This window comes from Balaenoptera physalus (assembly GCF_965194825.1).
Source record: "Balaenoptera physalus genome assembly, chromosome: 3".
Taxonomy (NCBI): domain Eukaryota; kingdom Metazoa; phylum Chordata; class Mammalia; order Artiodactyla; family Balaenopteridae; genus Balaenoptera; species Balaenoptera physalus.
In genome coordinates, this window is record NC_138890.1 from 76,649,227 (window position 1) to 76,675,125 (window position 25,899).

General features: G+C 37.5%; 1 protein-coding gene across 3 annotated transcripts in view; it reads right to left on the reverse strand.

The window, feature by feature from the left end:
* The window catches only part of ZNF474 (zinc finger protein 474), a 217,692-nt gene that overhangs the window by 65,347 nt on the left and 126,446 nt on the right, over window positions 1–25,899 (reverse strand). For 2 of the 3 annotated variants that reach the window (XM_082457886.1, XM_082457880.1), the window contains one exon: window positions 1,533–25,309. The exons of the other annotated variant lie outside the window; for it this stretch is intronic. In XM_082457886.1, the coding sequence (XP_082314012.1) occupies window positions 25,256–25,309 (54 nt within the window). In that variant the 3' untranslated portion in view covers window positions 1,533–25,255. Of the gene's footprint in view, window positions 1–1,532; window positions 25,310–25,899 lie in introns of those variants that run through there. 3 annotated transcript variants of the gene reach the window in all.

Here is a 25,899-nt window from a genome sequence, read left to right on the forward strand (position 1 = left end):
TTAGATTAAGTAATATATTGAAAATTAATTTCACCTGTAATCTTTTTTCATCCACCTACTTCAAAACTTAAAATTGAATATTTCACTTGCATTATATTTCTATTGGACAGCTCGGTTCTAGGGAATGTGAAAAATCACCCCATCGTACCTGCTCCCTAACATCCATCATACACCGTTCTGTCAAAATGGATGACAGCGCCGTCAGAGCGTGGCTCGCCAGCTTCAGGTTTCGGTGGGAGGTAACAGATGGATGTGACAGTTACACAGTATTGGAAAAATTGATGCTTGGTAGAAAAACTCATTGATAAGTATTGGAGAAAAATTATCGATGTGCTCTATAGATGTTCCCAAAGAAGGAAACCGGGAGCATAAAAAAATAAAACAAAACGCTACATTATCCTTATGCCCAGTGACTGAGGGTCTGCAGGATATACTGTCCTTCAGATTGCTTGTGCTTTTTAAATTTTTTATTAATTTTTTATTTTTTTGCTTGTTTTTTTTTGAAAAAGAGAGCATGCATAATTTTCCAAACCTATACCCAACCTCCCTTTCTTTCCTCTAAAACAGCCACTCAACAAGCAGAAATAAACCTTTACAATCAATAAGCTAAGGTAGCCAATGGGTATCCTGCAAACTTCATGACAATAGCCCCACTCCATGTAGATTATGCAACAGATGTTTATGATGCTTAGCATGAGGTGAGGATAGAGAAAAAACTATTGTGTCTTCAAACTTGGCTAAAGGAAAAATCTTTTCCCTTGAAAAGATCCGCATAAAAGTACACCCTTAGCAAACTGACTAATATGTCAGGCTTCAAAGTGACCACACTGTACACTTACTGTTTTACTAATCCTCTGGCTTCCGCTGTTTTGAAATGGTTACAGAGAAGTCCATTTTGGAATATTTTGCCCTTGGCTTTAACACTTGGCAGAAAAGTTCACTGTTCTCTGCTCTTCCTTGTGTAAGTTATAAAGCTGTTTGTCATCTGTAGTATCCGGAACACCTGCTTTTTTTAAAGGACTGCTGGCTCAGGGAAAAGAGCATAAGTTATTTTTATGCAACAACTCACCGACTCAAGGCTTTTAAAAACCCCATCTGAAACAGTGTATTTCTCCCCACCCCCACTCAAATAAAGTACGTTAAAAATCAGAATATTTCATTTTACCAGCTTCCTTTTGAGATAAATTATTGGAAGGCAAATGACAGGACAGTTGGGTAAACCAAAGCAAGAGCCTTTTGCTCATAACAGGATACACAAGGGAAGAAGAACACAGGCAATCTTGTCTCCCAATCCAGAGAGAGATTTTTAAAAGAACTTATAGAAACTTAAGGAGGAAAAAGTTTCAAGAATTTAGGAAGACCAAGAAGATGAGGCAGGCTCTATTACTTCTTCATACGGAGTGTGACACATTTTAAATCCCACGTTTAGTGTATATCTCTTGTTTTTGCCTACTTGGCAGACCTTCTCCCTTCTTGTAACAGCTATTATCTTTTTCCTCTGGGAACTCTCCCTTCCTCAGCTGATAGATGTGTTTATCACTTGACCTGCCTCCCTGGCCATAGGGATGGGCACAAGACTAGCCAATCAGAGTCTCTCATCCTCTTGGCCATAGGGATGGGCGGATTGGTTGGGGCTATTGAAAAAGAGGCATTCTTTCTTGTTCTCTTGGGGTTGTTAGCTCTGAGAGTGATGTAAGACTTGCGCAGTTGTGGCTACCATCTTTGCTACCCTGAGAAGACAGCCTGACTGAGAATGAAGACAATATAGAGAAAAGTAGTGCTGAGAGATGTAAAAGGAAAGAAAATCTTGATGAAAAAATTTAAGCCCCCGGATTTCTTAATTACATGATCACAAAATTCCCACTCAGCTTTTCTTTTCAGCATAAGCTAGTTTGAGCTGGGTTTCTGCTCATTATAATCTCTTATAATCAAAAGATTCATAACTAATATAGTATGTTTGAGTGCAAATAAAAACTGTGTCAAAAAAGAGAAAGGAAGGAAAAAGGAGTAATAAGGGCCCCCAAAAATGAAGAAAAGAAAGAAGAAAAGTGGAAATGATTAGGTAATTTCTCTTCTTTTCTCTCAATGTGTTAGCAGAAATTACATACACACAATTACACACATGGAAATTCTAAAGAGAATATCAATCTTAACTCACCACTAGAATTGAATACAAACTAAATAATTGCAATCAAATTAACCATTCCTGGCACAGGAGGTGGTCTGCATGCAAAAGTGCAAATTTTTGAACCATACCTCTCAGATCTATTGTTTTTTTCTATTTCACCATTTCCCTCCTTTTTAAATAAAAAATTGATGGCTTTTAAAAATTAATAAACCAATATATACTCATTTAAAAAATGTAAGTAGTAGAGAAGTCGTCGTTAAAAAATAAAAATCCAAACCTTACATATCAAACCTATTCTTCAAGTGTTTCTTTGAGTGTACTCTTCCAGATCCTCTTCCTTGCATTTATCAAAAAATATTTCTTTTCCTTTTAACAAAAAATGGAATCAAGGTATGCATCTTGTTCCCAAATTAATTCCTTTTTTAACAATTAAAAGCATCTTATGAACATATTTTCACATAAAACATATGTCACCTCATTTTATTTAGCAGCTAATATTTCAAAGTATTGAAGAACATTTAGTCGGTCTCTAGTTTTTTTGTTTTCTATTGCTTTTGCTGTTAGATCTAATGATTATAACAAACAACCTTCAACATATTCTTATACTCCTCCCTTTTTAAAAATTATGATCATTTTTATTATTGTTGCAGCTGTTTCCTAATAAAAAACTGTGAACTAATGATCAGAACAAGGGCCAATTAAAATCTCTACCTTCTACACATCCTCATGCACACACGCACTGGGTCTGATGAAACAGGCAGCAGTGAGGCATGATTTGAAGTGTGACATGGGAAGAAACATCAACATAAATGATCTGACCCAGGACCGGTGAAGTTTACACCCACAATCACACATGCGCAGTTGCCTTTCCTTGTGTTCCTGTATAACATTCAAATCATGCTCCAGGCCTACAGGTCTTGGCAGATGACTGACCTCTTAACCTACATGTCAGCCATTTTCATTGTCAGTTTCTGTCCATTACCACACAAGACAGTTAGTAAAACAGTTCTTCACCTTCAGGCAGATGTCTGTCGTCCATTTGTCTAGATCAAGAGCCTTACAAACACTTCTAATTCTGAACTCTGTAGGGGCATCTGACTCCTGGCAGGATTGACAATACAATTACTACTCTTTAATCAGCCCAGTGGACAGGATTCATTTATTTTACCTTCTGCTTTGAATTATTTTCCAAGGCAACTTGTAGAATCTTTAAAAGTAGTTCAGTCCTTTCTTTTTGTGTTTGTATCATTATTAAACCTGCAGACAGTATCAGCCCTTTTTTTTTTGGTGGTGGGAGGGGGTTGTTTATGACCCTTCAGGTTACTGAAGCCTGACCCAATTACCTGTAATATTTTCCTCTACCTTCTCCAAGTAAGAAAACTTGAAAAAATTATCCCTTCTTGTGGTGGTTTATCACCTGGCTTAATTTTCTCCACACTGGCCTTTTTAGGTCTGAAAGCAGGGAGATAAGATATGCTGAGTGATGTGTACCACTACTTCTCAGATACCCTGAGCAGGACAGGAAATGCAGGTGCCTTGCCTGTGACCCCAGAGAAGCAGCAGGGCCCACTTTCACTTCTGTTTTATTATTGTCTTCAATACTGTTGTTGAAAGCAAGTAAATAACATGAGGCAAGTTTTTAATGAAATCTCCAACTGCAGCAGATTATGTGGCCAAAAAACAGTGGCCAATTAAAACAGCAAGCACTGCCTCTTTGCTGACAAGGAAGAGAAGCTCCTGACAGCAGATTCCTGTTCAACAATGAAATGCAAGGAAGCATCTGAGGCCCAAGGCAACCAGACTTCTGGGAGGGCTTTTGTTTTCCTGTTTGGCAATTATCAGTGAGTGCATCAAAACAGGGTCCCTTCCTTACTCAAGGCCAGTATTAACTACGAAAGTGTGGGGTAGGTCAAGTTTATGTTGGGTACCAACCACCTCACTTCACTTTTCAAATGCCCTCCATTTCTCAAAATAGGCCCTAATGTCCCTCGCCTCTAGAAACACACTATCCTTACCCTGGGCTGGGCTGCCTGGGACCACGCTTGATTCTTAGATCTGAGCTGTGTACCACATCTCAGACTTTTCTGTCTCCACTCAACACTTGCCACCAAAATATACTTGTCTTGTGTCCCACTCCCTCTGGATCCTAATAGGATCTGGAATGAAGCTGATAAACTACACAAATGAAGGTCACTAGTGCGTATATCTCTTGGGTAATATGTGCAGCTAAGAGGCTCTTTCTGAATCTGGTTAGAATCGTCTTTATGCAAAAGGAATGAATATAATGGTGGGGCCTTAAGGCTCTTTCTTAGGGGAGGTTTTCAGCAACAGAGTTGCTTTAGAAAGCCCTTAAAGCACATTAGGAGGCAGCTCCCTACCACATGAACGTAGCCTGGCCTTCTGCCTTCTGCCATTTTGACCAGAAACTTGATGGGATATCCTAACAGAGCAGCAACTATAACTTAGCAATCCTTAGGTCTCCTCCCCACAGGAGGTGAAGAGAGCCCTGCCAGGGAATATTCTCCAACATAAGGCAGCTTTTTGACATTCTACAAAACAGGTAGTGAAAGATCTTGTTTGAAATATGTGGATTTCACTAATCACTTTTCTCGCACTTATAGCTCACCTCCTCCATGGCCAACCTGCCCAGTCTTTTAGAGGACACCCAGGCAACTGCTTCTACAGAACCACACTGAAATGCCTACCATGTTCTGTTCAACAAGGGAACTCAAAAGAAACACATATGGGGTCAAACTGGGATGAAGACAGCACTGTTCCGACTGAATAAAACATTCAATTATTACTTCTGTCGCTTGGCTTTTCAATTCGGTCCCATCTTTTCTGATACTTTCAAATTCCTGTTTCGTATGATTTTTTCTCTAAAGAGTATAGATTATATACAGTATTTCAATCTTATTTTCCAAGAAGCAACTGAAAATGCAGTATATAATATAAGTGGTTTTTTTATTAAGATCATAGGAAAGAAAAATTTATCTAAGGTTCTTATGAAAAAGGTAATCTATCTGTATTTCTTAAGTGTAAGTAAAACTTTATTTTTCAGACTGTAATGTTTCCTCTGAATATTTACCTAAATTCAATGATCAGTCTCTGGTCAATCCTTCTGGTTCCACTGTGTTCTTTTATAAGGTAGTTTGGAATAGCCAATTAATATTCTATTTCCAGGAGTAGATTTTCCTGACAGCTTAACCATTTTGGACATAGTAATATCTAAACACAGTATTTTCTAATTTTTCCATGGATGATGCCCTTTGTTCAATTTACCTGACCTTTAACACAACATAGAGAAAATTTATGGTACCACGTTAATTTCATATTCAATGACAAAGCTATCTGAAGGATAATTGAAGACTGATTTGAATTGCATTAAGCTCTCATAAATCAATTATAAAAGGAACATTCATTTACTTTTCACTCATTTAATTAAATATGTTCAAGAGAGAAGATTTACATGGTAGGGGAAAACTTCACATCTGAAGATATATAATAAAAATGAGATTGCAGTTATAAATCCTTAATCAGGGGATCTTAATGGTGACAGGACATTAGAAAGAAGCTAACTGGCAATGTAAGAAAGACCTAGCACAGGAGGGAGATTTTCAAATCAATAGAGTAAGCAACTGGCTGACATTGGATAGATAAGAAAAACTTATTTCTATACAACCGTCTGAAAGCATCTCTCCCTTACTCACAGCCTGGGAAAGGGTGAATATATAATGTGAAGTGGCAAATAGGAGATGAATTCAGGGATTTCAGTCTTTCAGTTTAGGGCTTTGCCATAGTCCTAAATCATCCCTATGGTCTCAACTCATCCACAAACCATCTGTAAAGGCAATAAAAATATCTGTCATTTTAGCATTTGAAGGCAAAGGCTTAGGAAGAAGGCAGAATTCTTTTCAAGAATCTTTTTTCTATTCAATACCTTAATGACCTGGGCCTGTTTGGCTATGAAAATTGAGTTGCTCCCCTCCCCCCACCTAGCCTAAAAGGATTCCCTACCTGGGATGTGATTACTCTCACCAATTACTCTCAATAATTAGCCCAACACATCCCACAGACCTCTATCTTGAGTTAACAGTACGTTTGCAAGTGAAAAAAAAAGAATTATTTTTTTTTTTCTGCAGCTTCTATGTTGCCCAAGCCAGGGCCACCATTTACTCCTAGATGTGCTCCAGATGACGTCATTCACATACACTACAAAGTGAGCAGTGCCCCCTAGCTTTGTGCTGTGAGGTAGCCCTCAGGGCTGTCCAGAGCTGGGTGAGGGAATCTGGAAGAAGGTAGGCTGACACATAGGCACAGGAATTCAGAGAAAGGGAGAAACTGGAAACCAAATCCCTCTGGGAAATCAGTTGAAAATATGGCGAGGGGCACTGGGATTGGGATATTGATTCAGTTTGTTTGGATGTTAAAGAAAAGGGTGGCTCTAGAAGCCTGGAACCTTGGGGATAACCGTAGGGCAGACGTTGTCAGTATGCTTCCACAAATACACATCCTCCTGCATTTCCTGTCAAAATGGATCACAGGTCTATGAGTTTTGGGGACCCCTCTCCTGGAAGTGCCTATCTGAGTAGAGGGAGTCAGACTCTGTGAGTGAAGGGAGGGAAATCACAAGGCTGTACAAGAAGACTCGCTAATGGATCTTGTTTTCCTCATGTTCTCCCCTTTCATTGCTCTCAGCATGTTTCAATAGCTAAAGAGTTGCTTCTCCTACCTAAGAGCAGGACTCTGAGAATTGAACACTGTGAAGAGTTAATTCAAATACGTATGTAATAAATTTTAGTTAAATGTTTACACTTAGAAAAGGATTGAAAAGTTATGTGAAAAAAATCCGTTTAAGATATTTGTTTTGATTTTGTAAAGGCATGTGCTTTTTTCTTTCTTTCTGACATAATTTTTCAAAAACAGGGTTTTTTTTTTGTTTCTTATGTATAAAATTGCCTAGACCTTGAAAACATAAGATAATTAGAAAGAAAAATCATTGAACAATGGAGGAAAGGAAATATTCTGACCCCCTTTGCCCTACAGGGAGCCCCTCCCTATTTCAATAAAAGAAAACAAGTCTTTTTTGTTTTAGCTTAAAAGATTGAAAGTACCCTAAGCTAATGTGTATCTGACAAAATATTTTGCATGTAAACCAGCCAATTTAGAGGAAGCCTGGTTCAGCTGCAAGAACTATGTGACACCTAAAAAGCAGGCATTTCAGAGGGGGAAGGTTTTCATGGTGAGTCAAATAAGAAGCAGCTGGGGCTCCAGCATTCCTCCTCACCTCAGACGCTCCAAAACTGGGGACTGAAGTGCCAGCTTTATGCGTAGGCTGCAAGAACTTATCTTTAAATAGTCATTCTGTTAAATTAATTCATCTTTCATCTATTCATAGGAACGCCCCCCTCTGACTCCCAGCCACAAGACACATAAAAGAGGTCTACATTTCAAAGGAATAGTGCCAAATCCTTATTCTCCTGTGCTTGAGTGACTAGATGCCAGGATGGGCATAGATCACCATGAAGAAGTATATAATAAATTCATAAACTGTGAAAATACAAATCTGTCACATCGGATAAGAAACTAGGTGGTTCAAAAACAAATGCCTTTGAAACAGTTAATGCACCTGGTGAAAGGATTTTACCACAAGCCAAAATGTCTGGAAAATGACATCAGGAGCTTGTCCTCCAAAGTACCAGGATATAAATGAAAGGCCAAGCATGCTTTAAGCATAAGGAAAGCTTGCAGGTCCAAGAGAAGGAAAAGATACTTTAGATAATGTCACATTTGACCCTCACTATTAATAGTGTCTGTTCCATCACAGATGTATCAGCTGGTTGCCACCTTTCCAGGCTGTATAGTTTCAATGAAAGTCAGTGCAGTGACAGAGGACTTGGAGTCAAGTGCTCAAGGTCCAGTTCAAACAAGGAGTGCATTTTTATCTATGTGCTCTTGTTCAGTAATTAGCAACACTGCAGCATCATGTGACAGCAAATTGTCTTTAGTCTTCCTGAAACGCTGCATCTGGCCTGACCACCTTCTCCAAGGGAGGATTTTTGCATATGTACATAGACAATCTATGTGAGTGATGGTAGGCAGACTCAAAGAACAGCTTGGGGACTTAGACGTTCACACTGACTGAGTACAATCCACAGAGGAAAGTTTGTGCTCATTCATGACAGGAATAATGACATATTGTCATCTGTCCTCGTCTCCCGAATCACAGCCACTGCATGGCCAGTCTGTACTGTCCTATATATCAGAACAGAATGGCCACTGCTGGAGGAGTGCGGATGGCGTGAGCCGACCACTGTGGGAGACTCGCACTCTCATAAGTCTTGTGAGATCTCTGGGACTGCCCAGCACAGCACAGGTTAGAATTGCCCACTTGCTCAGGGTGTATCTTAATGTTCAAGGCCAGCCCAGACCTGCAGTGGACTTCTTCCCACTTTTCAAGGTGATTGTGGGAAGGAACACAGTGGGGAAGGTCTGGGTCACACTGCAATTTGCAAATATATGTCTCGGGGTAGGGGAGGAGATAATGGCCTGCGGTCACTGTGGGCACTCGGGCCATAGGTATCTGCCACCGTAGACACCTGCTCATCCAGGGACTTCTGTTTGCTACATATCCTGGGGCAATTCCTGTTCTCCTTGACCTACCAAACTCTCCTAGTCCTAACATTACCCCAGTGACGGATGGCCTGGGTTGTGTGTCTACCTGACCCAAACACACTTTCCAAAGCCAAATACTTCTGTCAGTACAAAATAAGCATGCTTGCCAAAAATTACAAACCTACAATTCCAATCTGTTAACACTTGTAAAAGATAGAGAACAATCAGTTTCCTTGGATTCTTAGGTCTCCTGTGTTGCCTTTACTATTTTTTTTTTAACTACCTTTCAATTCCTACTTGGACACCAAGGTAATCACAGATTTCAAGAGAAAGCCTAAGTGTCTGGATAAAGAGTTACCAATTTGGTCCCCGAGAGCAAGTATCAGGCTTCTAGGTGTGGAGTGATTTGTCTAATGTGGAACAACTCACAATTTAGAACCAATGCTTTAAAACTTTGTACTCAATAATACCCAAATGGCCACACATACTTTAAAATCATTGTAACTACAGCTATTCAAAGAAACACAGGCTTCAAGTATTTCTACATTAAGTATGTCTAAGGAAGAAAATTCTGATCTCATACTCATGATGTAATGTATATCAGAAGCCAGTTTATTCAGGTGAGTGAACTAGACCTTCACATGAAGAAGAAAATTCATACTGGATATTTTTGCGTGGTATCTGGTATTTGACATCACCACATCAGCTTACAAACTGTTTTTTTTGGGGGGGGTGGTTTCTTCGTTTTGGGACTGATTCCTTGAGAAAACATATAGCAATTTTAAAGTCCTGAGCAGTAATAGTTTAGACACTGTTTATAAAGTTAACATGAAATCTACTTATCAGAGTTGAGGGTAAGCTCCATGAGACAATGTAGTAATTAAACTTCTCTGTGAAGTTGTGTGTTCTTAGATGGCGTGTCTTCCAAGAAGTTCAGTCCTGTAACCTTGTGATTATAAGGGTTTGGTTTGTGATCATCAAAGTGGTAGGTTTGTGTGTGTGTGTGTGTGTGTGTGTAAGCAAATGACTCTATTTTTTTTTTAATTTACTTTTTAAAATTGAAGTATAGCTGATTTTTTTAAAATTAATTAATTAATTAATTTTTGGCTGTGTTGGGTCTTCGTTTCTGTGTGAGGGCTTTCTCTAGTTGTGGCAAGCGGGGTCTACTCTTCATCGCGGTGCGCGGGCCTCTCACTATCGCGGCCTCTCTTCTTGCCGAGCACAGGCTCCAGACGCACAGGCTCAGTAGCTGTGGCTCACGGGCCTAGTTGCTCTGCGGCATGTAGGGATCTTCCCAGACCAGGGCTCGAACCCATGTCCCCTGCATTGGCAGGCAGATTCTCAACCACTGCGCCACCAGGGAAGCCCAAGCAATCTACTCTTAAGCCTCCTATCTACATAGCTGTTTGAAATACAGCTCATCAGGCTAAATTAAAAACACTCTTCATTGCTCTGAAAATGTTTCTTTTTTTGAAAAGTGCTGATTCAAACAGGTCTGTTGCATGAATTCACAATATCTGGAATTAGAAAGTAGGAGGAGCAGGAAAGGTCTTTGTGCTAACATTTAAAGACCTTACATGTGTGTTGTTTTTATTATGTCACCAGTTAGTCAAATTAGAGGTGGGGCATAATAAAGGTCAAGTATTTTAGTTTCAAGGTCAAAACCTGAGCTTTTAAAAATTATTCGAGGAAATCGATAACTCAGTTATGTTTGGGATTTGATCAACACTCATAGTCAAACTGAACACTGCTTTAAAATTGTAGGGCTCGTTAAATTTGATTTAGCTATTTTTTTAATAAGATGAAAATTATTTTCTGGTTATTGGAAGTGGTTCTTAGGGTTTAAATGAAATTTAAGATCAGTTTTCCAATAGTGCATATGTGACATGGTCACCTTCCTTTATTTATACCTTCTCTCCTCCTGACCCCAACACACAGACACACACACACACACACACACACACACACACACACACACTCACTCACTCACCAGGGCATCCAGATTCAGGGGAACAGGGAAAGAGAAAATTAAAATTTGGGAGCAGACACTGCCTGACATTAAGACTTTACTACCCATCTAATATGAAAGTGTATGCATGAGCATCAAAAAGTATGTTCCAAATTAACTAATATGCAAATGAAAAAATCTAAGCATCTGAAACTCCTTAGAGGATTAATGGTAGATAACATATGCTCTTAAATTATTTACCAGCCTGAGCTTCACCAGGTACAAACAGCCACAGATTGAAAGAAATTTACATCTGATAGATCCTCACACTGGCCTGGGTAAAGATCTACTCCTTATACACTGCCCTAGGATGATGAGTATTAATTTCTCTTTCTTTTTCTTTAGATCCCACCAGGAAATGCAAAATTTTCCTAGTGCTTCAGTGCTGCCATCCTTAAACCCTAATCCCCTACAGTATTCATGCTTATAAATGATTTCCTATCTGACTGCTACCCCTGTGTCAACTTTCTCTTATTCTATCTTCACTGTCAATAAAAATATTAAAAAATATATATTTATTCAGGTATTTTAGGTATTTGTAGTTCCTTCATTTCTGTAAAGTTCATTTTATAGGTAAGGAAATAGGCACCAGTCAGAAATGTGCTGAAAGGCTGAAGAAATGTCTTTTCAAATTAGTCACTGACCTGTCCCTGGGAATCCAAGCAAGCTTGACTGACAGTTGTCAGAGATAGAATTCAGGCCATCCCTTTATCAGCCTAGATGGCCTCAGGCTTCCCTGGCAGTTCCAGAGGGCCTTGACTCCTCTGTTCTAAACCTTCACTCTCTCAGGCTGTTTGAACCTAGCCTCCTTTAAGATTCCACCAGGCATCATTTTCTCCATAAAGCCTTTGCCAGTTTCACTAGGTTGGAAAGACTCACTTCCTCTGAACACTGACTGTTCTTGGCTTACATGGCCTATATCTTAGGGCATTTAAGACTTTCTGTTTTATGCTGTTGTTTCTGGATGTGTGTTACTTTGAAGTCTACTTGAGGGTGCAGTGTTATTTACCTGTCTGCTCTGCTTCAGTGCTGAGCATAATTTTATGCACATGCTATGTTCTCAGTAAATGTTAGTTGAATAAGTGAATACAGAATTAAATAAATTAATTGATAACAATACATAAATGGCATGTTATCTACAGTGTTGAGATCCATATACGATGGTGCAAAGAGTAAAGAAAATCTCATGGCCTCAGCATCTAATCCTAGGCTTCAATTTCTAGATTGTATTTTACAATTATTTTTCTTTGCAGGGAAATGATGAGATTTTCATTTTGCATTATAGAATCATTTCAATAACCAAACAATCCACATTAACTATCTTGATGTTAATAAATATGTCATCATCAGAGAATAAAACTCACTAATAAGCCTGTGCATTGATGACAAAAGAAACACTACTTAAAGCTATAATTTGCAGATTAAGTGAGAAATGCTACTTTGTTAACATTCTCTATGTAAAGTCTGAGATTGTATTCACATCCAATATATTTTTGGTTCCTAATACACCATCTTGTTCCATATAAGATCTGAGGAGACAATGTCATATTCTGTTTGTCTTGCAATTTCCCATATGGGGCTTCAGGTTTACAATACAGATAATTAGTATTATGGAGTATTAGTCAATATTTCATAAATTAGATTAATAATTCCTCTTTGCCTCTCCATAAAATCATAATTTGATTCCTATATCTTTTTTTGGTATTGATAAAAAGTTTATTAAATAATTAGAAAATAGGAAAAGATTAAAACTGATTTTTTTAAACTTTTAACTTGAGATAATTAGAGATTCACATGAAGTTTTAAGAAATAATTCAGGGAGATCTGTGTACTTGTTACCCAGTTTCCCTCTGTGGTAACAGCTTGCAAAACTACAGGACAATATCTCTACAAGCATATTGATATTACTACAGGCAAATTTCCCTCTTGTTGCCTTTTATAGCCACACCCACCTACCCCCACCCCTGCACACTGGCAACCAGTAATCAGTTCTTCTTTCTATAATTTTAGCATATTAATAATGTTATGTAAATGAAATTATACAGTATATAATCTTTCTGGATTTTTATTTTTTCTCACTCAGTGTAAGTCCCTAGAGGTTCGTTCAAATTGTCAAGTGTATCCTTTGTAAGTATATTCTGTGGTGCGGATGGACCACAGTTTAACTATTCACCTGTTGAAGGACATGGGTGTTTCTAGTTTTGGGGTATTATGAACAAAACATCCATTACATGTTTTTGTGTGAACCTAAGTTTTCGTTTCTTTGGGATTTCCCCAATGCAATTTCTGGGTCATATGCTAGTTGCATGTTTAGATTTATTAGAAACTGCCGTACTATTTTCTAGAGTATTAATACCATTTTTTCATTCTCAGCAGCAATGTGCAAGTAATTCAGTTTCTCTTCATCCTTGCCAGCAATTGGTATTGTTGCTATTTTTTTTCTTTAGTCAGTCTGATAGGTATGTAGTGATATCTTACTGTTGCTATAAATTGCATATCCCTAATGGCTGGTACACGTTCATGGACTTATTTGTCATCTACTATATATGGTGAAATACATGTTCATGTCTTTTGCCCATTTTCTGATTGGATTATTTGTTTACTGTTGAGTTTTGAGTGTTTGCAATATATTCTAGATACTAGTCGTTTGTCAGGTAGATGGTTCAGAAAAATTTTCTCCAGGTCTGTAGCTTGTTTTTCCATCCTTTTGACAGGCTTTCACTGAGGACAATTTTAAAATTTTGATGAGGTCCAATTTATTAATTTTACCTTTTATGGGTTGTGACTTAGGTATCAAATCTAAGAACTCTTACCTGGCCACATCTGTTATCAGATTTTCGGTTATGAATATGTTACCAAAGATTTATTTTTTTCCCTAAAAGTTTTATAGTTTTATATTTCACATTTAAGTCTGTGACACATTTTGGGTTAATTTTTGTATAAGGTGTGAGATTTAAGTTGAGATTCATTTTTTTTTTCCTGTGTGGTGTTCCAGCACCATATGTTAAGAAAGCTAACCTTTCTCCATTGAATTACTTTTGAACTTTTGTTAAATATTAGTTGAGCATGTTTTGTGGGGATCTATTTCTGGGTTCTCTATATTGTTCCATTAATCCTTATGTCTATCTTTGCACAAGTATCACAGTGTCTTGATTACTGTTTCTACATAGTAGGTCTGAGGATTGGGTATATTTATTCCTTCTAACTTATTCCTTTTTCAAGATTATTTTAGCTATTCTAGGACCTATGCCTTTTCATGTAAATGTTAGAATAGGCTTGTCTTGTCTATGCTTGCAAAAAACCTTGCTGGAATTTTGGTAGAAATTATTTTGAACCTACAGATTGATTGGAGGATAATTGACTAGAATTCTCCAGTGAAACCATCTACGCTTAGAGATTTTTTTTTTTGTTTTTCAGGATCTTTTAAATTACTAACTCAATTTAGTGTTTGTAGGACTATTCAGGTTGCCTATTTCACCTGGGCTGAGTTTTAGAGCTTGTGATTTTCAAGTCCATTTCTTCTAAGTATGAGCATAAAGTTGTTTGTAGTATTCCTTTATCATTTTGATGCCTGCAGGATCTGTATAGATAGCCCCTGTTTTATTCCTGTTATTGGTGATTTGTGCCTTCTCTCTTTATCTTTGTCAGTCTTGCCAGAGATTTATCAATTTTACTGAATTTTTCAAAGAACCAGCTTTTTGTCCCATTGGTTTTCTCTATTGTTTTCCTGTTTTCAATTTCATTAATTAATGCTCTTATCATTATTATTTCCTTCCTTCTGCCAGATGGTGTCAAAAGTTTATTTTTCTATATATTATTTGTTTATAGTTAATGATTTTTGAATTGACATGATAGCCAGTCCATAAGTATGATTTTAGCTGTGTTAAATACTGAATAATCTTTAAATTGGTAACAATGTTTAGTATTTAAATGTTCATGGTGACAAAAGTTTAGAGAGAAAACAGGAAAATTCATTAACTGGCATGTAATAAATTCGTCTTAAGTTTACATTTGAAGAGATTCTGGATATTTACAAGTATTCTCTCTCAAGCTAAAAAAATCATATTGGAGGAAAATTTGCAATATAACTCTAAATCACTGTACATAGATATGTGGAGAGCTAAGAAAATTCTATAAAATGTCTTTCTTCCAAGGAAGGACGGGGAAACTGCAGAGTAGAAAATAAACTGGAGAGAAGTGAATTAGCCACACAGGAAAGAAGGGATATTTTAGCTGATATATAGCTGGAAAATTTAGGTAGAGGTCTTACACGAGAATGGGGAAAAGGCAGAAATGTCTGAGTCAGAGAACGATCGCTCCCTAAAGGGAAGTGAGCTGCCAAAAGAACAGGGGTTTGCAACTGAGCTAAGTGGAGAATAAATGTAGAGAAAAAAGAAGACCTTTCTTTAAAAAACACGTATACATTTTAAAAGAAGTAAAAGGCAAGATTAGAAGTAAAAATACTTGTTAATTAAACTTTAGGAGCTTATGAATTTAACTCACAGTCTCTGTACTCCCAAAGTTTTCAGTCTAACCAACTGATTCTGTTTTATTGGATTGCTTTAAAGTATACCACACTTAAAAGAGATGTTCATCCATTAGTTTACATTTTAATTGCTTAAGAGAGATGGTGTTTTTAAAATTACAACTTTTAAATTTATATGAATCCCCAAAGTTTAGCCAGTGTGTGTCTGCCTTAGCAATGAGTCCTTTTGAGCTAACAGTGTGTTGGGTTTCCTGTAGACTACAGAACAGATAAGAAGCTAGGCGCTCATTGTTTACATCTGCTGGAGTACAAGAACAACCGATTCTATTTCATTTTTAAAGTTAGCTCTGGAGAGTAGTTTCTCCCAAGTCTCTGAAAATGCCCTATCTCTATTTTGCTTTCTCTTCCTCCTTTGTCTACCTAAATGTAAACTTCCAATAATGCTGTGTGCTCAGGCCTTTGCTCTTCAGGTCTTAAGTTCTATGACATCTCAGACTGGAATGTCTGTTTCCTCCCTCCCCCTGCCCCTGTCAAACTCCCATGTGTACTTTTAAATCCAGCTCAGAAACCACCTCCTCTGGAAAAGCATCCCTAAATACACTTTCCTTTCAGTACTCTTTCCATCCTGTATATATTGCTTGTGCTAACACCTACCATAGTACACTCTGCACTGCATTTTACACTCCCCTTCCTAACTAGGCTTGATGACAGAGATTGGGTCTTTGACTCACCTGTTCCAAGTTCCTAGCACAGGGACAGTGCTTAATAATAAATGCTGTCGAATGAATAGATATATATACAAGCTAGCAATGACCATTAAATAACTCTTCATTAAAATAGCTTTAACACAGCCACAAAAACACTCAGCATATTTAGAGTACCCTTCCTTTTCTGAAGTAATAACAGAGTTAGTTTAAAAGATATTTTTAATAATTCATATACTTCCTTGACATAGAATTATTGCTAATCAGCAAAGCTTAACTTTATGAAAGAATAAAAACCTAAGCAAGAAATGATGACTTCTGCTCCCAAAAAATTAATATCTATTAAGAGAATGTGAAGGCAGTTTGCAGACTGGGAGAAAATACTTGCAAAATTCGTATATTATAAGGAACTGTTATTCAAAATATAGAAAGAACTCTTAAAACTCAAAAATTAAAAAAAAGCAACCAATTAAAAAATGGGCAAAAGACCTTAACAGACACCTCACCAAAGAAGATATATAGATGGCAAATAAGCATAAAAAAAGATGCTCAAAATCATATATCATTAGGGAATTACAAATTAAAATAATAATGAGATATTACTACATACCTATTAGAATGGTCAAGATCTGGAACGCTAACACCACCAAATGCTGATGAGGATGTGGAGCAACAGGAACCCTCATTCATTTCTGGTGGCAACGAAAAATGGTACAGCCACGTTGGAAGACAGTTGGGTGGTTTCTCACAAAACTTTTACCATATGATCCAACAATTGCACTCCTTGGTATTTACCCCAAGAAGTTGAAGACATATCCACACAAAAACCTGCACATGGACATTCTTTGGAAGCATCCAAGATGTCCTTCTGTACTTGAATGGATATATCCATTTTTTAAATAGGGCCAGTAAGGCATTAATAATTTATTGTAGAGGCAATGGAGAACCAGACAATGTCTAATTATGACAGTGAGGTATTTATGTATATTTGAAAAAGAAAACATTGAAGCAAACTGTGTAGATAACATTTGAAAAAGATAATACTGACTTAAAAAAAATCTATTGGAGTGGCATATACTAAAGGATAAGTAGAAATTTGGAAAATACTTTTATCAAACTAGAAAACTGATAAAATCTGAATTTAGACAAACTAAAAATGGAAAGTTTGGGTGGATGTTAGATGTAGCGATAACAATAAAATCTAAAATCTACAGATACATTCTAGCGTTCGTTCTAAGTCAGAAGTGTCAGAGGATCATGGTTCCTTTAAATCTAAGCTCCTACATTCCAAGACACCCATTAAGCAAATAAAGTCATGCTTTCCAAAATGCTATATCCAGACAATGGAATATTATTCAGTGTTACATAGAAATGAGCCATCAAACCATGAAAAGACATGGAGGAACCTAAGTGAAAGAAGTCAATCTGAAAAGTCTACATACTATATGATCCCAACTACATGACATTCTAGAAAAGGCAAAACAATGGAGACAGTAAAAAGTTCAGTGTTTGCCAGGGATTGGGGAGAGGGAGAGACAAATAGAGCACAGAGGCTTTTTAGGGCAGTGAAACTATTCTGCATGGTACTGTAATAGTGGAGAAATGCCATTATACATTTGTCCAAACTCACAGAACTTACAATTGTGAACCTTAATGTAAATTATGGACTTAAGGTGATAATAATACATTAATGTAGGTTCATCAGTTGTAACAAATGTACCACTCTGCTGGGGGATGTTGATAGTGGGCAAGGTTGTGTAGGGAGCAGGGAGGAGGAATGGAAGAGGGGAGTATATGGGAACTCTTTGTACTCTCTGCTCAATTTTGCTGTGACCATAAAACTACTCTAAAATAAAATTTATTAGGGAAAACAAAAGAATATCTGTTCTACATTTATTGAGTGTAAGTAATTAACATAAAGATGACAGCACTATTGCATGACAGTGCAGGACCTAGCTACTTAAAGTATATCTGTGGATCAGCTGCAAGGACAATACCTGAGAGCTTGTTAGAAGTGCAGAAGCCCAAGTCTCTCCCCAGACCCACCGAATTACAGTCTGTGTTTTAACAGGTTCCCCGGGGGTCATTCGTATGCACATTAGAGTTTGAGAAACACTCATGTAGAAGATCAAGAATGGAAGTAGGAGCAAGAAGAACCAGGTTCCTCTCTCACCTCATCCACTCATGTATTTAGCATTGGACAATGTACTGAAACTGCAGGTTTCTGGTTTGTAAATCAAGGGGGTTTGCCTGGGTCAGAGGTTCTCACATTGTGGTCCCTGAACCAGCAGCAACAGTATCACCTGTACTTGTTCCAAGTGCAAATTCTGCTGAACCAGAAACTGTGGGGGTGAGCCTACCATTTGTTTTGTAACAAGCCTTCCAGGTGTTTCTGACCTGAGCTAAATTTGAGAACCACTCAATGATCTCCAAAGTCCTGTTCAATGTGAACATTCTATGATCATTAGGGAAAATTTTAAGTGTCATGAGATTTTATATGTGGATGTGTATGTATGTATACACATATATATAACTTGAAACTAAATTCTTATGCACTTTAAACAAGTAATTAGCATTCTTTTTATTTTCAGATCGTGCCTTTACCTATTTAAAAATATTTCTTGTATTGCTAGAGATTTCTATTGAATTTTTCAAGTAACAAAAGCAGAATCCTTGGACTCAGATACAAAGGGAACAATTTATGTGAAAATATCCTTCAGACAAAGAAACTCTGAGCTTGCTGCCCATTAAGAGATGAAGGTCTTAATCTGACATAACGGCTTTTTTTTTTCCTTTTATAATTAGCAAGCCACATATTTGTAATGCCAGGATGGCTGGCTAGGGTCATTTTCATTACCATAATTCCCACTGAATGCTAAGTATGTTTTCTTTCATCCAATAAGAAAATCTGAAAAAAAGCAGACAATGTAAACTTTAATTTGGGATAATCATAGAAAAGAAGGCCACGATCACATACCAAATAGTGAATCATGAAACAGCTAATGGGATTCAGTAAGGAAACATAAAGGCAATAACTTCTTGTCTGATTCGAGCAGCATGAGAGAATTTGGCTTCATCTGAAATTCTTTCAAGAACAACACAGACAAGCACTATTTTTAATTCCTATTTTTATCATAAGAATTCATAGTGTCAGCATCAAACAGTTAGTTATTTTGAAAGACAGAAAAAGTAGGTACATAAACCAGTAGCTCAGTTTTCATCATCAGACAGCTGTTAACATTGTCGTGGAGGGGTGATCTGTAGTCCAAGACTGTGGACGCCTGGGGCCATGTTGGCACTCACTTCATGAACAGAGCACCTACCAACAGAGCTCCAAGGGGGCTTCTTTCCTGAGTCTGACTGTGAACTATTTCCTACATACATGAGAAGAGTAGTGAGAAGATGATATATTTGCATACTTTAGGCTTAGTTTACCTGAACCATTTCATTCCTATATGCAAGCCCTGGTAACCCATCACAGGGACATCAGTTGCTGGCTCTGACATCTTCTATCTAAATCGTTAGACTGTAGCCACAGCGCCGGTGTTGTTTTCTCCTAAGGATGATCAGTCTCACGGTCTTTTGAGCGTTGATGAATAGAGCAATTCCACCAACATTTCTGGCCAGATTTTCAAAGGAACAGTTTCCATTTTAATGAGATAAAATTGTCTTTTTACCTCTTATTTTGCAGAAAACAATTTATGGGTTTTAAGCATAAATCAATCAGAAGCCTGAAAAATAGAGGACCCTGAAAAGGGAGGGCCCTTGACAATCTGGCCTAAATGTGTTGCTGATGGCAATAAATCAGTAGGATTTTGATTTCCTATAAGGTGTTTACCTCTCTAATCACTCTACCTTCCCAAAGGGAATAATGTGTTTGGGTTACAAAGGGTCAGGTTGGGCCAAGCATGAGGTGTGCAGTGGGGCAAATGATGTGACACTGAGCAGAGCTGCTGAAATAGGCTCTGTGGAGAATATGCTCAGAGAAGTACCCTTCCCCAGAGAATTCATCCCTCCAAATCCCAAAAGAATACCCCGAGTAGATGGGAGAGACAGGGGAAACAGAGAGAAGGGAAGCTAGGATAGAACAAGGGTCAGGGGAGAGGACCTGGGGAAGATGGAGGAATAAATGGGGAAAAATGGGGGAAATGGAGAAAACAGAGAAAAAAGCAGACAAAAAGAGGGAAAAAATAAGACGGGGAGGAGGAGGAGAGATGAGAAAAGAGTAACAGAGAGTGAGAGGTGGGAAATGAGGGTCTGAGAAAGAGCGCCAGGTGGAGAGGAAGCAGAAATGGGGAAATGGTAAAAGGGAGGGGTGAGGTGGGGGGGTGTTTATCTTGAGGGGGTCGTCATGGGTGTGGACCTGGAAATTTTGTCTAATGAGGTCATGATAATTGCGTGGTAGACAGCATACAGAAGCTTCTCCCCAGCATATGTCTGACAAATACATCACTGGCATGGAAGAAATTAGCTCAGAGCCAAGGCTATTCTGCTAAGATACCTGGTTTTCCCAGAATAGGAAAAGCCACAGGGTGAAATTTCTCTGCTGTAGTCATTGGGAACTAGTAAGTACAGTAAAAGGGAGGATTCTGCTACAGTACTGTCACATCTCAAGTAGCCTAGAAAAATCCCCATTACTCTTCCCATAATGGAGTTTCGGTCACTGCAGGACGTACTAATGCACCTCAAGGGCTTTCCCTCATTTAGGACTTACACTAGTCCCCCTGTTGTGACATGACGATATCTGTCACCACCTCACTCACAGCTCTATGTTTTCTATATGATAAAGGTATACTGTATTTTTATAATATTTATTTTTAGAACATAGTCCTAGTGGGAAATTTGGGGAAAGAAGTCCAAATATTTCCTTAGTTTTATCTATTGTGTAATAAAATTAAATTTATTTCTGTTCAACCTGACCATAAAAATGTATATTATGTATTTATTAATCTCTCTGTTATGTTTGGTCTATATATAAGTTTACTAAAGACAATGGGGTTTGTCATTCATATATTTTACGATATCAGATTTCTTTTCCTAACTATTTCATACCTGTTTATCCCGTCTCTTATTGTAATGAGCTGAATATTACTTCATGTAATAAGGGTTCTATAAATAAAAATATGCCTTATTACTTTTTTAACTCTTTACAAACTCTAAGTTAATACTTGTTAATAATTTTAATATCCTAGCACTATGTTTTGTTTTCATCTTGTTCTCCTGAAATGCTAGAAAATAAATGACACCCAATAAAACACCAATTAAAGAAATCTTCAAAAGCCTTTGTTTGATTTTTGTTAGAAGTACTTCCTACATACGCAATTTGGAATGTGTTCAACATAAGTGTGAATCATCGCTATGTAATCTTTGAGAATATGTTGAAAAGAAAGCCTTTGCAGAAGAGAATGTAACTTACAATCATCTTATAGCATCTGGTTCACACCTGGAAAAGTAAAATTTACAGTGTTGCACTGTTATAATTTTAGAACAGTAATGTGAACTGTCTTTGGATTTCAGACCATTTCTACTACCAAAACTAATTTGAGCCTTTTGTGCACAACAGATAGCTGAAGTAAACATTGGAGAGAACTGATTAATTACACTGGCATTCTCTCAAATACCAGCCAGACTTAGCTGCGTGTGAATGTGTAAGTCTTTGTGTTATTATGATGCTCGGAAGTTTGGACTCTACTTTCTTTAGTCTGTACTTTTTAGCCTAGGCCATGAATATACCTATCCTCAAGACTTGTATGTAAAATCTATTTATGCAGAGGAATAACATATCAGGTGCTTTCTAAATAATGCAAAAAATGTTAGTGAAGGCCAGTACAGAATGAATTTTTTTCTTTTTCATTTAGCATTGTCACAGTTCCTGAATATGATTCTAATTCAGTCCTTCACAATGTCAAATGTCATACACAGGCAGGCATTCTGAAGGCTTTTTTTTTCTTTGCATTTCCCTTTTGGCCCATCAGTTCTTAAGTTTTGTGCATGAAATAATTTTATTGAAATGTGAGAAGTGTCTATAAAACAGTTAATTTTTTTCCCAAATGATGTCAAACAAACCTCTGTATCTATTTTCACATTATCTGTATTAGTGGAGCCCCTCCTTTCCCTCCCACCTTCCTAAACCCTCTACTTAATGTATGTCCTGTCTGCTCAGTTTCCTCATGTGGGTTTGCTGATGTGCACTCATAAACAGGTCTGCACACACGCTAACCTTAGACGCTTTCTTCTTTCCTCGTCATTTTTTCCTTAATTTTTTGGCCCTGGTTCTACCACTTGATGTCTGAGATCAGGATAGGTGAAGTAGTGAAGGAGGCTAAGACTAAGTTCCACCTTCTCCTTTCTTTCTTTATCATCTCTCCCGTCTTTCCTTCCTCTCACTGAATCAGTGCCCTCACGCTATACCTCAGGGCTCTCTCTTCTCAGCTATGTCTTCGCTACACATTTACATCCCTTGGGCAGTATCTCCTATTTCTGAATCTTCCCTAGTCTGCAGTCCATCAAAATGCATCTATTTTGTGTCATAGGGCCTTGCTCTTCAATAGATGACAAACACACTAATGAATTCAGCACACAACTACCCCATCCATGCGAAAGTGAAACTCACTCACTTTTGCAGAGGGCATAGGGTTTCCCCCAGCCGTCTGCCTCTTTCTTATCTTCTAGGACTTAACTCATGTCACCTCTTCAGAAAGCCTTTCCCTGACCTCCCTTCTCTAGATATTCTCTATTCCATCACTGTTTACTTCCTTCACAGCATTAACACATTTTTATTCACGGTATTGTTTACCAAAAAGCACATAAATCATAACTGTACAGTTTGATAGATTTCTACACAGTGGCCTCCTTAGGCCCAGAAGTGTAACATATCAGCATCCCGGAGACTCGCCTCATGCCCCTGTTGGGTCATTATTCCTCTTCCACCCCAAAGGTAGTCAGTCACAATCCTAACATCTGCACCATAGATTAGTTTGCATGTTTTTTAACTTTATAAAGTAGAATGTGCTTTTTGGTTTGACTTCTTTCATGCAATATAATATTGATGAAATTCACCCAGGCTGTTGCATATAGTTGTAGTTCATTCATTTCATTGCTGAACATCATTCATTGTATAACTATACCACAATATATCTATCCACCTTACCATTGATGAACAATTTGGGCCTATTACAAATAATACTACTATGAACATTTTGTCCATTGTTTTGATGCACATATATACACATTTCTCCTGGGTAAAGGAGTTAGATTCCTAGATCATTGAATAAGAATTTTTCAGGTGTAATATATATTGCAAATAAATTTTCCAAAATGGTTGTGTCAATTTACATTTGCACCACCAAAGTACAAGAGGTCAAAATCCATATCAACACTTGGTATTGTGATCATTTACAAAAGTTTAGCCACTTTGGTGAATGTGTTGTTATATTTCATTAAGGTTTTGACTTGCATTTCCCTCATGACGAATAAGGTTTAGCACATGTTCATGTCTGTTGGCCATTTGGATAATCTCTCTTATGAAGTGTCTGCTCAAATTTCTTGCCCATTTTTCTATTGTGTCATCTGTTGTTTTCTTACTGATTTGTAAGAGTTCTTTATATATTCTGGATATGCAGCCTTGCAAGATATATTTATTGAAAATGTCTTCTGCCACATTCTGGCTTAACTTTTCTCTCTGTTAATGATGCCTTTTGATAAACAGAACTCCTTGATTTTTTTTTTTTTATAGCACATGTCAGTTTTCATTTTCTATTATTATTTATTTTATTTTTTTTTGGCTGTGTTGGGTCTTCGTTTCTGTGCGAGGGCTTTCTCTAGTTGCAGCGAGTGGGGGCCACTCTTCATTGCGGTGCGCGGGCCTCTCACTATCGTGGCCTCTCGTTGCGGAGCACAGGCTCCAGACGTGCAGGCTCAGTAGCTGTGGCTCACGGGCCCAGTTGACCCGTGGCATGTGGGATCTTCCCAGACCAGGGCTCGAACCCGTATCCCTTGCATTGGCAGGCAGATTCTCAACCACTGCGCTACCAGGGAAGCCCCAGAACTCCTTAATTTTGATGTGGTCAAATTTGGAAGTCTTTTTCTTTATGATTAGTGCTTTGATGTTCTGTTTTAAAAATATCTTTTCATCCCTCAAGGTCAGAAAGATATGTTCCCATGCTATCTTCTAGAAGCACTTTCAGTTTAGTACTACAATCCACCTGGAATTGATGTTTGGATATGATATGTGACGAGAATCAAATTTCATTTATTTTCATATACAGATATCCAATGACCCATCATCATTATTGAAATGGCTGCCCTTCCTCTACCCTAAGCAGGATCATTTTTATCATAAATCAAAATTCCTTTTGGGTATAGGCCTGTTTCTGAATTCTCTGCAACATTCCCTTGATTTGTTTCTCCTTTTCTGAATACCATATTATTTTAATAACTGTTGATTTATGATATATCTTGATATCCAATAGTGTAAATCTTCCAACTTTGTTCTTCTATAAGATTTTCATGACAATTTTTGGCCTTTGCCATTTCCATATACATTTTAGACTTAGCTGATAAAAACCAAAGACCCTATTTCTAGGAAAAAACACACAAGCACACACGTACACGCAGAGCTGAATTTTTTTCTTGAAAATGCAAAACCTGACAAGAGCATAATGATAAAGAAAAAAATGCCTTTCAGTGAACATCTATTTAAAAGTTTAAAATAAAATTTGGCAAACTACTATATCCAGCAAACGTCGACTTAAAAACGTGACCTCTGACTGGCATTCACATACGAGGGCAAGCTACCTAATGTTTCTGTGCCTCAATTCTGTATTTTGCAATCCTCACTTATTCTGTGAGGTTCAAATGAAATAACATACATAAAGCACTTGTAAGAGTGGGACATAGGGAGCCAATAAAATTTGAGTATTTTTATTCTTCTATCACAGCACTCCTTCATTTAGTCTCTGCTATAATTCACGATTTATATGTCTCTTTCTCTTGTTAAATTATAGGCTCTATGGTGGAACCATCCTTGGCCCAGGCAAGAGCCTGTGACCCAGCATCTATGCTTTATTAAGCCCTGTATATCACAAACACCACAATGCTAAATTTATTAAAGGACACATGGGTCTTAGTCACTTGAGATTCAACCTTGAAGACTGGTACAATGTAGCATATGTCACTCTAAAACAACAGCTCTTCTGACTAAACTGTTCAGATCCAGGGAATATCGTTGTCCACCTTTCTTGTCCTATGTGCTCAAAACAAAGGTGACTGCACTTGAATGTTGTGAAGGTTAGTTGGCTGTTCCACTGCCCATGTCAGAAGCAAGTGTTTCTCTGAAGTAAGGGGAAGATTTGATGAGCACTGGTGAGCTTAGGAAAGAGATAAGACAAAGTTATTAACTGTTAAATTTTCCCTTTTAGATAGTGTGAATGCAATCTACTTTTGCATAACAATCATTTCTTTGTAATGCCAAGAGTCTATTTTCTTTGTGTTCTGGTTTGTGATTCTGGAGGTATGATATTCACAAGAGTTGCCCATGGTGGCTGAAATACTTAACAATTCATACATGTAGGTCTAGACAGAACATTCATGGAGCATGTTACTAATTCTTTACCTTGGTAACAAAAGAGATACTTAATGCTAGAAATGCAAATCGTTTTATTTTTATTAAAATATTGAGTGATATTTCATTATTTTCAAAATTTAAACATTTTCAGCTTTACTTAACTAATTTTGATTTTAAAAGTTAATTTATATGAATCCCTGTTAAGCTCTTCAAAAAAAATAGAAGCGGGAACATTTCCAAACTGATTTTTTTTTTTTTTTTTTGATGCTGATCACCCTGATACCAGGGTCAGATAAGACACCACAAGAAAAGAAAACTACAGGTCAACATCCGTAATGAACCTAGATGTAAAAATCTGCAATAAAATACTAGCAAACTAGCAAATTAAACAGC